Genomic DNA, 14,934 nt, shown 5'->3' on the forward strand with positions numbered 1-14,934 from the left:
TTTGGCCTAGTAGGAGATGAGATGAGATGGGTGCACTTATCAAGACTCCAGAGGTGGATGGATGGATGGATGGATGGCGTGAGTGGTGGGATGGGTTTGTTTTTGCATGCAATACGCCATGTGCATTAGAACTGTTGTATAGGAGATGGGATGGAGAGGCAGGTGAGATTTGTCTAGTGGACAGTATTGCTATGCGTACAAATGAACAATACATGTGGGGGAAAAAAGAAGGTAGGTGTACATTTCTAGATCTATGGTTTGTGGTTTTCAGTTGGCATGTCTTCGTTTGAGGTTCCAAATGGGGGAGGTAAAGACTGAAAGAAGACTTGTGTGTGAATTGGTGTGATGGATGTCTTACAAATAAATGTTTGCATAAAACAATTTTGTGCATGCGTTTTTATATCCACATGGTTAGCCTTAACTCGTGTCCGTATTTACGTTTAAAACTGTTCGTTGATTGTGAGTTTGATTATCTTCCTTAAATAACACTTTATCCTAGCACACTTATTATGATTATGAGGGTAACTCTAGTATTGGTTCGACATGTGTGGTCCATCCAAGCAAACAAATTTTCGGTTAGATCGTGGCAGCGTGAAAATTGATTTGTGGGACCCACATAAAGTCAATCTCAATCTTACCTACATTTGCCCTCCCTCTTGTGTGACCCCACAAAAAATATTTTTAATTGGTTACGATCACTTCTCTTTTGAAGTCAATTTTATTAATGATATACTATAGATTCTCATAATATGCGCGGTTGGAACTTTTGGTGCAAGGTTCAATTTCAGTCTTACATTGGAGTTACTTTGATGTGTATACACAGTTAGTATATTATTTTTTGAAAAGAAAATGTTCCATAATAGTCCAATAGCCATTAGGATTTAAGAGAAACCAAAACACGCAAAGAAAAGGATGGCAATAGCAACTTTTCTCTCTCTTTTTTTTACACTGATTTCTCTCTCTCTGTATAAAGGGATCGAAAACATCGTTTTCAATGGGATTTTTTTTACTATCTAATAGTTTGCTAATGTTATTTTCTTTTCTTTCCAGGTAGGCGGTTTATCGCCTAATCTTGTTAGAGGATCCTGGTGCATGAAGCGGGGTTGCCCATAATCGTGGAATTATCCATGATGTGGAATAAATGATACTCGCCCCCTTCTCTGAAATACATGCTATTCAACACAACGGTCGAACTCCACTAACTTCTATTTTATGAGTTATTTGTGATACACAACAAAATTATGCTATCACGACCATACTCATTTCTATAGGAATAACATCGTATATGATATTTCCATGTGTCTAACCTAAATATTGAATTCTTGTTTTTTTTTTAAAAAAAAGTCAAATACAACGATGTATTCATAATCAGAGCATATAGATCTAGACCACTCACATCATGCACCAGAAAGTATAAACACACAGGCGTCTACGAGGCAGGTCGGCATGGCCTTCAGACATGGACCATCAGATGGTTCGGTTCTGTGAATCGATATGCAGCTGATGGGCAACCATCTGATGGGCATTTGGGACAGAATGCGCACATCTAGATCCTGGGCGCACGTCCTCTGTCGGCATGCATGTACAGGCTAGTACAGGCAGCACATAATGCTCCAAAAACCCAGCTAGCTAAATGGACTCACCAACAGCAGACTGCTAATTAATCAGACACCACGTCGATCACATGCTTGCAAGGTAGTACTAGCAGTATACCCATATATATAGTCCATACCAAACAAAAGCTTCAGTAAATTATCGGCATTAATTCATTGTCCAATCAGCCAGAAAAAGGTATGTTTCGTCCTCATGATCCATGTATAAACCCAAATAAAATGCGTATTTAATTTCATACCATCTATTTAAAGAGGCGAGAAATTAAACGATGCCATACGACAAGGGAAAGGACCAGCAAGAATGCCAGATGCATGGTCCATGCAAAATCAAGGTAAAACACCACTAGCAGACAATAGCCTGCTTTCTGATTTATGTCCCCAACCAAAGCGTAAACAACGTTTGCTACAGACTACAGTGTAGCAACTAGTACGTTCACATCAACTGCAAGCATTTTTCCCCCCAAAGGCGAAAAAAAATTCAGACGGCAAATGTTGTTTACGATAGCAACTTCTGAGGCTTCTACCTGAATTTGCAACTCGTCTAGTAGCAATGTGCAGAAGCGCATTCTGAAGCTTCTACCTGAATCTGTGACTCGTCTAGCAGCAATGTGCAGAAGCTCATATAGTCATATTGCTACAGCCTACAGGCCTAAATTGGAATATGAATTAATGATGAGCTGTTTAACAGGGGGTACTTCTCAATATTCAAGAGAGATAACAGCTGAGTTGAAACCAGAACAGAACCATGCAGCAAAATAGTACCTATGCAGGATCTCATCAAAGTTGAAACTGCTATCATATTCAGGTATAACAGCTGCCGTACTTGCATCTGACAGATTTAACCGAAACTTCAGTAGTACTGAAAAATCTGTTGTACAATCATATTACCTGACAAACTTACTTACAAAGAACTTAAGTACGAATATACACAGAACGAAACACCAATCATTCAGGATTCAAGAGATTGAGGTGTCAATACAACTATTTCTCTATACTTTAATATATCCAAGAAGAACTCAAATGATACTACATCACCATGCTAAGAATGTAAAAGGTAGTGGTCAGATAACAAAAATGGCAGGGATTCTTGGAAGAGGATCCTATATATACCATCTCATGTATGCTATATTGTTGTTCTCTGTTTCTGATTAATTCTAGCTAGACATGAACTTTACATCATAAAATCCTATGAGCCTATACAGAATACGTGTTGGTCGTATATCGACTGTCAGACTGTGACTAACTGACTACTTCTCTCTATGAAAGGATACCAAAATCCTTAACCTCACTCATACAAACAACAGCTCATGTACAGGAACAAGTAATTCAACACACTTGCCTTTATTGGTGCAACATTTGATGCTGTTTAACCATAATCTGTGCGTAGAGAAGCTCATTCCAGGAGTCGGGTACTCCAGGGAGGCACCAGTGGCTGCAGTCCTGATATATCTGAGGCGATTTCTTCTCCTCCTCAGTCAACTTCTGCTTGCGGTAGACAGAAGGGTGTGCCTCCTTCCTGTAGTCAGTCATCCTTGTGATATTCAGGTAAACAACAGGTGTTTTCATCCCACTGAGCACGTCCTCCAGGATGCTCATCTTCCGTGGGTATGGTGTGAGGAACTTCTCATTTGTTATTGGCTCGGTTTCCTTGTCGCAACTGCCTCCTGAATTCCATTGGCCCCCACTGCACAATCGAAACACACAATAAACATGATGTCAGCAGCTACTCCGATAACATGATATTGCACATGATCAAACTAAACTTGCCAGAATTCAGAAAAGGTTTTGCCAACCTGAAATGGGATGATGAGTAGCCTCTGAAGAACACAGTTGTTTTCTTGGGATTTACACTGGAATCAACCCACTTGGCCCAGGTAATAAGAGCTTTCTGGAAGGCATCATCAACATTCAGCTCACTGTATACACGGTTACCCTCTTGGTAGTAATCTTTCCTGTGACAGGTTCAACATACTAACAGTGGTAAGCAACACTTGAAATGCAGAACGCATGGCATGCAGATCTTCAGCAAAATCAGAAAGCACCAATTCCAACTTACCCTAGAGAAGTTTTTTCATGAGTCCACCAGTGCCCGGTATTGAAGATGATGATATCCGCATCCTTGTACCTCGGGAAAGAGTTGCTGATCATGTCAAGCCTAAGAGTTTCCTTGGTTAAACCCTTCCTGACGGGGAACTCCCATTCCTGAACAAGGAAAGGGGAGCGGAAGAACTCCACGCTGCAGTTGTAGTCCTAGACAACAGGAAATTTGCAAATGAGCATTCATTCCTTATGCTGAAATTAGCGCAGATGCAAAGCATGAGACATGATTGAAATGCACAATATACCTGAAACAAGAAAGAATAGGAGCCCTCGGCTCTGAATTGTTGCCTGCCTGACACCTCAAAGACCTTTCTCTTGTCCTTGACAGAATTCCTCAAGATGCAAACCAGGGATTCCCACATGTTCCTGTTGAGCGAATCACCGACAAACACCAGCCTCTTCCCCCTCAGCCTCTCCAACATGTCACTCGGGTTCAATCTGTTATGAACATCATGGAACTGAATTTTCAGCTGTGTCACATGAAACACCAAGAACTGAATAAAACAGAGTTGCTCAAGTAGTCTCAACTCACCTTGGAATGCTGCATCCGCTGGGCTGCCACCGGAGCCTCTGGTAAGCATTATCAGGGCGGCCATTGAGCGGGCAGTTGAAGGACTCATCGATGTGAGGACATGATCCCTCGGGATAGAGAGGGTATGAGTCATCTCGGACCCAATTTCCATAGAACATATCGCAGCTCGCCATTGCTTCAATCCAATGGGTTTTCTTCTTCTTACCACCGGCATCGACAGCAGCCTCTGTGGTGTTACTAGCAATCCCCTGTGGTGTAGCATCCATTGTACTATTGCTTCCACCTGAAGCAGCAGCTCTGCTTCCACTCTTGTTCTGATCGAGTGCAGCCGGCGGATTTGGGACAGTCTGGTTCTTGCCTGGGGCTCCTCCTCTCTGAGGCGCAGCGCCATTGCCGTCCGTGGCCACTGCTGCATTCCCAGTCTTATTGATGGATGGAGCAGCAGTTCCATTGCTTGAATCTACGATCGCACTTGCACCACCTAGCTGGTGAGTAGACCCGGCAGCATTTCTTGCATTAGCTTTCACTGCGGTGACATCTCCAGATGAACTCGCGATCACGTCGGTGCCATTGATCCGATCAGGGGCACCATCTTTGGTCATCGTGCCGTTTCTGGCTGAACTGCGGCTTGGAACTGCAGCCTCGCCGGCGGAACCCGTGGTGGAGTTATTGGCTGCGGCACCGCCTCCCGCTTGATCATTGGGCGGCGGGTTGCTCTGCATCGCCGCAGTAGCGTTGCCGGATGGGGAGTTGCCGCTCGGAACACCTCCCGCATTGCTGCTTGATACTTCAACTCCTCTTCCCTGCTCACCGGCAACAACTGTACTGGAGCCATTGGTTCCCGCTTGCCCACCCGTCGCGGAGAACCCACCACCACCGCTCGATCCTCGCCGATTCGTCGCTGCTCCTCCAGGAGGCTCCGGGGAGGTGGAGTTGGCGGGGAACAGCGAGGAGAAGTAGCCCGAGACCTGCGCGCGGTAGGGCGACGCGGAGGCGAGGAGGCCGTCGAACCACGCTGCCGCCGGCGAGGAGGGCGGCGGCGCCGGAAGCGAGGGCGCGAAGGCGAGGAACGCCGCGAACGCGCCGAAGGCGAGCGCGAGGCCGTAGAGGCACAGCCTCGCCCGTCGCGCGCGGCCGACCAGCGCCCCGCCTCCGCCGCCGAGGTAGCCAACGTGATCGGCCACGCCGCTCTGCTTCCACGCGCCGCCCTTCATCTGATACTGCTCGCACTCGCGCGCGGCGGCCGCGGCGAGAGCTCCCGAGGGTTTCGATCGAAGCGGGAGAAGGAGTAGGCGGTGGCGGTGGCGGTGGGGGAGGAGAGGAGGCGCTCCGCGGGTGGAGAGAGTGATCTGCGGCGGAGGATTTTGTAGGGGAGGAGACGGCGGCGGCGCCGGCGCGGCGCGCGGTGGCGGCGAGCGCGAGGTGGTGCGGCGGGTTGGGAGCGAAACTAACTTTCGCGATCTTTTTGGGTTTGGGGGGATTTAAATTCCGTCGCGTTTTCGGGTTTAGTAGGAACGTGGGCGACATGCGCTTGAGAATCGCTCGGGGAATTTGAATTTGGCTGCGCTGTCAACAGCAGGGTGTGAAAAACCGCCGGTAACCGCGCGGTTACCGCGGTTACCGCCCGTACCGCGGGGGTACGGTTACCCGTACCGCGCGGTACGGTTTAATAAAATTCGTCCAAATTCAAAAATTTAAAAAAAAAAGAAAAAAATCAAAAAAAATAGTGAAGGTAGTGCTTGATTTATAGTGTTTTATGGTGAAGAAATTTCTCAAAAAAGAGTAATATTTATTCAAATTTGAGAGCAAAACGGAGAATAAATTTGAAAATTGGAAAAAGAAAAAAAAATGGGCCGGCCCGTTACTGTGCAACCCATTACACATCGCGCGGTAACCGCGCCAAACCGCGTGGTTACCGCGTCAAACCGCGCGGTAACCGCGCCAAACCGCGCGGTTTGCCCGAATTTTTGAATTCAAATTTCGATTTGTAAATTTGTCGCGGTTTTGCGCGGTTACCGCGGTTACCGCCGGTAACCGCCGTACCGCCGGGTGGCGGTAACCGGGCCCCCGGCGGTTTTTGAAACCCTGGTCAACAGTCAATAGACGGCGAATCTAGAGGAGGATTATGGCAATTTTAAATAATCATCACTGCGATAATTCACATTGCTAGTGTACGTATTTTAAAAGAATCTTACAAACAAATATCTCAACCATTAAATCTAATCAATTGCTGGTTATAAAAAAATTTTGTAAGGATTTCTTTTAGTTCGTGTATCATTTTCCTAAATAACCCCCGTGCAATTTAGGCTATGTGAAAAATTCTAGCTTAATTTTACAGGGAATTAAACAGCGGGATATCAAATTTCAGCTAAAAATGTTGGTTAAATAGGCTTTTAATGGAACTGGTTAGTTAAATAGTGTTCACTATATGGCAAATACCATTGATATTTCGAGATATCCATACTTACTTAAAAAAATTAAAAATATTTAACAAGTCAGATTAATATGTGATATATCATATATCATTTCACAAACATATAATATCAAATTCGACATTCATATATTATAAAAAAAAGGCAAATTAACTATGAATGTGCCAATCCATCTCTGGCCCCCTACAGTTTCATGGTTTTAGATGTTCTAGTCCTCCATTTGTTCTATTCATTATATTTTTTGGCTAAATTAACGTAAATATATAATCCCTTATATTCATAGACAGAGGGAGAAACTACTACACGTATATTCACAATATTTTTTTACAACATATAATTTAACTTGCATATTTGTGAAATCATATATTGTAATATTCCTTACCAATTTTTTCATAATATGATTTTTTCATAACTTTTTAGAAGACATGTAAAGAATAAGTAGATATCTCTCCATGGGTTAAAATGGTTCCCACTACAGTGGCGTTGCAGGCTTGCGAGTTGCAATTTCAGTCAAACTAAAACTCAACAGGCTTCTTCAAAGTTTAAATCATGGTTTCCTTACATAAATCATGGTGAAGTACAGCAAGCAGCACTATGTTTGCATGGTTGACTTCCTCAAAAGGGAAGAAAAGAAACAGAACCGAAGATAAGAAGATAAGAGTGGTACGTTTGAATGCAGCATTATCGCGTGATCTGCCTCCACTTGGACAATCCGGGGACTGAAGTGCTATTTGACTGTTCATTGTTTGGCACCGCCACGTCATCTGCCGTAGTAGCACTAGTGCGACCCTGTCCGTACGCACTTGTACATCATCTTCTTTGGCGGCCTAACTAGTAACCACCCAACTCAACCGGGTGCAACTCTGATCTGGGCCGTCCATGCCAAATCTGACGCATGGGACGTGATCTATTGAAATCAATTTTTTTGCCATACCAAAATGTTGGCGGCTTTAATAGTGTCAAACGACTGTTAGGTCTTGTTTGGTTTATTTGTGCCAAAACTAATTCAAATTCTATACCATCAAATTTGGTTATGCCAAAACTTGTTGGCACAAATTGGCTTCAAACCAAATAGGCTCTTTATGATCACCATGACTACAAACTGAAGAAGGTTTGAGCCATTCACAACAGGTGCAGGCGTGCAGCTTCAGAAATAAATCAGTTAGATTGGATCGTGTTGAATGCGCCGGTTAAATGTGAAACTCCAGGTGATCTGATCTGAAGTGATCTACTTGTGTCGTTTAATTAGCGTGCCTAATTCCAATGGGCTATTAGCTATGTAAGTGCAAAGGTTAGCCATGTCGATACATGTATATGTGCACTTGGACCATCCGCACACGCCTGAAACCTATCAACAGATTGCCGATTTCTGATAGGAGAGGGACAAGTCTGCTACACTGCCTAACTTCCAAGATAAGATTCATAAAATAAAACCGACGATTGCATGCAGATCAAGTTGGATTCTTTTCAATTTTTAATAAGTTTGAAATTTTCATTGCTTCGCAAACCTGAAAGGCTGCAAGGTGCCAACTGCCAAGGTGTCCATTTTCAGGTGAGTGTCTACCCAATGACACTGGGGAACAGCCTAAGTTCCTTGACTGATCAGATGCCAACTCCATGATCCAGAGATTAATTAATTGATAATTATACTATTACAACACTGTAAAGAACGCTGCAAAGAAAGAAAGAAAAAGATTCCGGCAAAAAGTACACGGCCTGCGAAATAGTGAAGTCGAGCCTAACACCACGAGACGTGTAAGTGTGCAACTGAAGAAGTTGCATGATACATAGTCGCCCGAAAAAGAAGTGAAATGAACTATGACAAATATCGATATTTGGAGAGGGTTAGGTACTGGTTCACTCGCAGTTGTAGTAGGCTATCTCAAGAGGATTCGATCGTGTCAACAAGACATTTGCACGTCGCGTTGTAGCGTTGGTAACCAGCTACTTCAGAGGCAGTTTTTTTCCTCTCCCTTTTGACCAACTCCTTGTCATGCACTTGTGAACTGCCGTGCAGGTCACATGCCTGCGAAAAAGAGCTCCACTAGAGACTAAAGACTACAGAGGCTGGTCGCCACTCACCAATGCCTGTTTTTATGTGAAAGCAATGAGCATAAACCTTAAGATTTGGCAATGGAATTGCATGAAGAAGTCATTTGAATCATTCTTTCGGTGCATGGGGCCTAATCGTCATCTTCTTCCGTTTCTTTTGAGTGATCAGATTATTGTTCACCGTAGTATCATCATAAGCACCACGAACTAATCGATCATGGCCAATTGACGACGACGAGCAACATTACGCCGGGAGTTCCTTTCCAACCCAAAAAAAGCTTTTACGAATTTCGGCTTTTCGTAATGCCCATTTTTTTCCGAACGGTCAAACAGGTTACTTGACGTTATATTAATAGAAGGAGATTAAGCTCATTGAGCTCTAGCATAAATCCTTGATGAGAATTGAGGCCGGCTTAAGTGGATCCCAGCATAGTAGTACTAGTACTAGAACAGGAGGAGAAACAGTAACATTGGAAAGGGAAGATCCATGGAGTACGGGTTAAGCAAGGGTCCGTGCCTTTTTTATGGCTTTTAATTTCTGCTGCTGCTTACTGCGGGACCAATCAAAGGCGTAACAAGCATGCCGGTGAAAGCCACGCATCCTGCATCCTGCATGCAGCTATGCGAGGACGTCAGTTCGTACACAAAAGCAGCAGCAGCAACGGATTGAAAGTGTTCCGTCGTGTAAAGGAGTAAAGAAGCATGATTCGTACGTATACAGCAGTAGAGTACGTACCTGTACGATTAGATTAGATTACTGAAGCGTCGCAACTCGCAAGTGGTGTACGAGGATCTTGAATTCTTGATGAGATCTTTTAGTTTTAGGTGCGGCTACTCCTAACTCAACGGTGCAGAGTCATGGCTGTTCGGTTCGAGCATGGCTGGCTATCCAGCAGTTTAGGCAGCTTTGGCTGGGCGAAGTGTGTGATGTGTCGACCGATCGATGAACTGAGTTCGCATCATGTCAGCTGTCGATCGAGTGTCCATCTGCCATTGATGAACTGCAGCAAGGAGTTGAGTGAATGCGTGTCTAGATAGATGGTCATCAGGCCAGAAACATGTAAATTCGATGGTCAGGCCAGCAACATGTGAATTCTGAACACTGAATCTGAACTCCCATCCGTTTCAGAAAAATCAGAAGTACGCTTTCAGAAAAATCAGAACTACGCGACGTGAGGAACGCAGGCATTAATTCCTTTAGAGCCCATTGCCTACTTTTGGGCCTCCGGAACTAAGATTGGGCCGTCGGGGAGACTTGCGCCGCATGTGACGCAGCTCGAAGGAATAAGTCCATTTTCCCCATATCATTACATCAAGTTTAATTCGCATCCCTAGACCATAACACCAACCACAACTTACAAAACCGGGTTAAATTTTATCCTCCGATATTACATATAGCTGGTTTTTACTGGATTGGAAAGTGACCTAGTCCACTAGTGTTGACTAGGCGTTTAGCAAAAATAAAAATGAGTCCACATGTCATTCTCACTCGCCTTCCCTCTTCTCTCTTTCCACCCTCTTTTCTCAATATCTCCTCCCCTCATATTAAACTATCCAAACACCGTAGGAATGGCGAAAGATTAGCGTGCCATGTCATCATTTTTTCCAAAAAAACACCCCGTTCTTCTGGTTAATCATGTTTGAGTTCCACCTACCCTAGCGCTGTTCAATTCTGTGTTGGGATCGATCCAGCCATCCACCTGGGCTACGGTGCCGGCTCTTCCACCACCATCAGATCAATAAGAGGACAACAGACAGTCAAGATCTTCCCAACATATCCCCACACAGCCAAAACCCTAGCAACACTCACGGCCCGCACGCATATGGCTCATCCGCCGCGGCGCCGCCACACTGCCGTAGCCCTCACGCACGTGGAGGGCGACACATCGGCGCACACCGCCGGCTCTCCGCCTCGCACAACGGAGCGAGGGCGTGGTGTGCGTGCCCGCCGGCCGCCGCTAGCTCCCCACTTCACGCCCCTCTCTTTGCCTCGCCTTCTCTTCTTCCCACTCTTCTCGTGCTCTCGCCGGCTTTTCTCCTCCGTCGTCGTTGGCCCATCGATGGTAGTTCGTCCCCAATCAAGTGCCATTGTGGCAACGTCTATACAAAGCATCATCTCGACGGTCTGCGAGCTTGAGCTCGAGATGCGGTGTTTCCCCATCTCATGCGAATCATTTGGGCCTTGTGAATCTCAACTCCCGAAGTGTCCAGGGTGAATGAGTGTATCCGTCTCCATCGTCAGCCTGCTGATACTCAGACAATGCTGATCTACCATCCCTCCTTTCAAGGTGAACACCTATGCCCACCTTCTCTTCCAGTCCTGTTTCTTCTACTTTATCCTCACTCTGTCATTCCCTATTTACATGAATATCATTTTGTTCAGTTTCGTAGTTCAGGTCAACATTCATGACTTCGACAAACAGTCTGCCACCTTCATCAGCTCAGCCACTGGGGCCATCACCATCTCCTACATCATGTAGCTACTGATCTGTACCATCTTTATCCATCATTAAAATTTGGCTACAGGAGGATCGATTTCTGAATATTTTCTAAACTTGGCTGCAGGAGGATATGCACAATGTGCTTTGTACAGAGGGATCGTGATCTAGGTGTTTGCAAAGAGCATGCGTGAGGGTAACATATGTTTTCATAACAAAAATATGTTGCAATTGTACATAAATAGTCATATCATTCAAATGAGACATTTCAAATCGCAGGCTATATACCATTAGAGGAGCTCTTACAGACAATGCACAGACAATATAGTATTTCAAGCATCAGGTAGGCTTTCAGTCATTTACGAATTAGCATTTTTCTTTGTGTGTTTGCTCTCAGTACCCACTTGGTTCTTCATGTAGATTCTAGACGATTTAGGTTTGGCACTAATAGAACTAGACTTTCAGTTAAATGGATGATTTATATGCAGGAAGATCCAATTTGCTTGATACCCTATTATCTGTGTACCATTTTCAGTACTTTTGTTGTACGACTGTTATACCTATCCTGACAATGTTATAGATCATTGGATCAAATGGACTAGATCCTTCTTTACACTTTTAATTCTCTTAGCTGGTAGATCATTGAATGGTTAATATGGTCAATTATAGGTTGTATGCTAACATGGTGTATATTTGTCTGCAGGATTTTTTTTCTTCCCTTTACCCATCATCATTCTCTGCGGTGAGGTATTGTTTTTTATTTCTATTTTACTCATCCAGGCCTTCTGCAATAACTATTTTGATGAAACAATTGTAGTTTCCACAATTATATTCAGCTCTTTGTCTTTTAAAACTGAATTACTAGCTGTGAGCTCAGAATAGCAAAGTATTTGTTGTCGAAAATAGAGATGATTTCCTACAGCCCACTAAGGAGTGATAGCAGGATAGATGTGGCTCTTATGTATTATGGTGATTCACCTTGAACTAAAAAAAATATTTGTCTAGACAATTAATGCCTCCTATTTGCATCAATGAATAGTCAGTTTAAATGCATTGGGTATATTCGCCCAGTTCATTGTATTGCCAGTTGTTTCTGAATGTTACTTATTTAGTTTTTCAAAATATGTAGAGTAAATGACACCATAGTGAAAATTTTCCAATTCAACCATATGCTCATCCATTTTCTTCCCTTAAACGTGGAAAACACTTTTACTGGCAGTTGCACTTCAAAGTTTTAGCGAGAAAAGTTATTTCAGTATCTCAACTTGGCCGTTCCTTTTCACCATATAGTTGATAGCTTGATATTATAGAGAGATAACAGAACTCGCCAAAAGCGTTATAATTTTGATTGAATGCAAGATAACTGTAGTATACTTCCCTATGGGATTGTAAAATTCATCATTGCTTAATCTGTCAACCTTCAAATCATTGTCATCGGCAAGCATAGACTAATCTTCTTTTGTTTTACTGTTATAGGACTACTAGGGAGGGAGTTTCTGCGGTAATATATGCAACACCAAGCATATCCGATATACTTCCCGTCAGTGCAGGAGAGTAGTTTAGAGGTTGCATAAGTGCATGTCATTGCTGGAGTGTACCAGTATAAAATGTGCTGAAATTATTTCGTAGCTAATAAAGTAAATTTACAACCTTTTGTTTATACGGGTTACTGGTAATTAGTAAGTCTCTCTGACGTGTTCCGGCTGTTATGCTTAATTCCATGTCCAGTTTGTAGTTCTGTTGGACCTTCAAGCAATTATATATTGGTTGTTCGGTGACATCTTCAACCGGCGCAGCGTAGCGCGCCACTATTTCTAGTTTCTCTGAAACACGATGCATTGAGCACACCGATAGAGAGCAGTGATCGGGAGGTGTGACTGATGCCGGCGTGGTGATCAGGAGGTGTGACTGACAAGGAAGTAGCTCAGGGTAAGGAGGTTCGGTGCGGCGCGTGGCCTGCTTAGCGGCATACAAGGACAAACCTGAGCAAGAACAACCTATTGGAGCAAGGGCACCCTACTCGGAGCGGGGGCTGCCGAATCAGAGAAGCCATGGTTGTCATCCAGGCTGGGCCCTCCCTTCTCGCCTTCTCCCCCGAGCTACCAAGGAGCGACAAAGAGGTGTCGGGCCAGGTCGCCACCGCATATGTGATGCGGAGCGCATCTCGCTCATGGAGGAAGATCAGGAATTTGCGGGCAAGCTGGGCAGCGTGAAACAGTTTGATACGGAAACTAGGATATGGCGATGGCACCACTGCTTGAGCTTGAGTTCCGCCGCTACCGTCGTAGCACCCCTTCCTCATCTCTGCCTTCCTCCGCCATCACTGATAGCCGCGACCCCATCCTTTCCAGCCCGCTCACCATCACCGTCGTCTTCTTGTGGATGGCAAGTGAGCTCGAGCTTGCTGGCTCCTTCTCCTTCACCATCGTGGACTACTCGAACCCCCTCCGCCACCACCGTTGCCGCTTCCCATGGATGGGCTGGCCAACCGCTGCCCCTCTCCCTGCTAATGAGCTCCTGAAAAAGAGAGGGGATATGTGGAGAGATGGGGAAGGGATGGGATAGGTGAGGAGATCCGGAAGTTCACTTACATGTAGGTTCCACATGTTTTCAAATTTTCTTTTTACTGATTAGGATGCCACGTTAGTCAAAACAGTCATTCATATTGTCCTACGACATTACTCGGGCAGCTTTTGTTAGGATGGGAGTGAATATTTTTAATATTGCGATATACTCCCTCCGTTTCAGATTATAAGACTTTCTAGCATTGTCCATATTCATATAGATGTTAATGAATTTAGACACACATATATATCTAGTTTCTTTAACATATATATGAAGGTGGATAATGCTAGAAAGTCTTATAATATGAAACGGAGGAAGTAGTGATACCAACTAAACTCGAAAAGATGAGGGGCGGCAAGTAGACTTATTTCCGCTGGAATATGCTACCGGATGGTGCTAAGCCCATGCAGAGAAACTTGACCGAGTCGCACTAAAAAGGAATAAGTTCACTTCATGACCCTTAAAAGAGACCCGAATCTAATCCATGACCCTAAACCGCAAAACCGGATATCTTCACCCCCAAACTATTGAAACCGGTGCAATTTGACTCCCTTGGTGGTTTTGGATGGCGGTTTCGCTGACGTGGCGCTGACGTGGCAGTGTTGACCTAGTCTGTGTGCTGACGTGGCGCTGAGGTGGCATTTCAATTAAAAACATATATGTGGGACCCATTTGGCATTCACACACACAAGATTGTGGGGCCCACTAACATGTGGGCCCCACCTGTCATCTCTTCCCTTTCTTCTTCCTCTCGAACCTCCCCTCCTCCTCCCTTCTCTCTTTTTGTTCTACCTCTCCACTTCGGGCGTCTGCGGGGAGCGAGCGGCGGTGGGCGGGGTCTGAAGCGACGCGACCGGTGGGAGCTGAAGCGGCGGCGGCGGCGGCGTCGAGAGCTAGCTGGAGCGGCGGCGGCCGGAGCTAGCTGGAGCAGCGGCGGCGGCGGTGGGCTGGAGTTGGCAGCGTGGGGCGTGGGCCGGATTGGTGGCGGTCGGCGAGAGCTGAAGCGGCGGCGAGCTAGAGCTACGCGAGAGAGGACGACAGCGCCGACGCCGACGAGATCGAGCGGGGGGACGGTGGTCTATGGGCCGGCTACAGCTTCGGATCCATCCGCATCGCCGGGATCAGAGCTCCTCGTCGCCTTCCTCCAACACCTCCCTGCATCCATCCTCGCATCGCGCGGGACGTCGACGGCGGCGGCGGGC

At 45.3% G+C, this 14,934-nt stretch overlaps 1 protein-coding gene and 1 long non-coding RNA gene across 2 annotated transcripts; one reads left to right on the forward strand and one right to left on the reverse strand.

Moving 5' to 3' along the window:
• Positions 1 to 2,538: 2,538 nt before the first annotated feature.
• Positions 2,539 to 5,695, reverse strand: LOC9269298 (protein trichome birefringence-like 1). Its single transcript, XM_015768264.3, has 5 exons — positions 4,246 to 5,695; positions 3,959 to 4,151; positions 3,670 to 3,863; positions 3,407 to 3,565; positions 2,539 to 3,297 (listed from the first exon to the last, which is right to left on the reverse strand). Exons 1-5 carry the CDS (start codon positions 5,457 to 5,459, stop codon positions 2,955 to 2,957), a joined length of 2,103 nt encoding a protein of 700 aa, XP_015623750.1. The 5' UTR covers positions 5,460 to 5,695; the 3' UTR covers positions 2,539 to 2,954.
• A 5,252-nt stretch (positions 5,696 to 10,947) lies between these two features.
• LOC4330885 (uncharacterized) lies at positions 10,948 to 12,945 on the forward strand. Its single transcript, XR_001542968.3, has 6 exons — positions 10,948 to 11,017; positions 11,113 to 11,205; positions 11,295 to 11,363; positions 11,447 to 11,510; positions 11,871 to 11,914; positions 12,644 to 12,945. It is a non-coding gene; the product is annotated as an uncharacterized lncRNA (long non-coding RNA).
• The last annotated feature ends 1,989 nt before the right edge of the window (positions 12,946 to 14,934 follow it).

Source organism: Oryza sativa, chromosome 2, assembly GCF_034140825.1.
Source record: "Oryza sativa Japonica Group chromosome 2, ASM3414082v1".
Classification (NCBI taxonomy): Eukaryota; Viridiplantae; Streptophyta; class Magnoliopsida; order Poales; family Poaceae; genus Oryza; species Oryza sativa.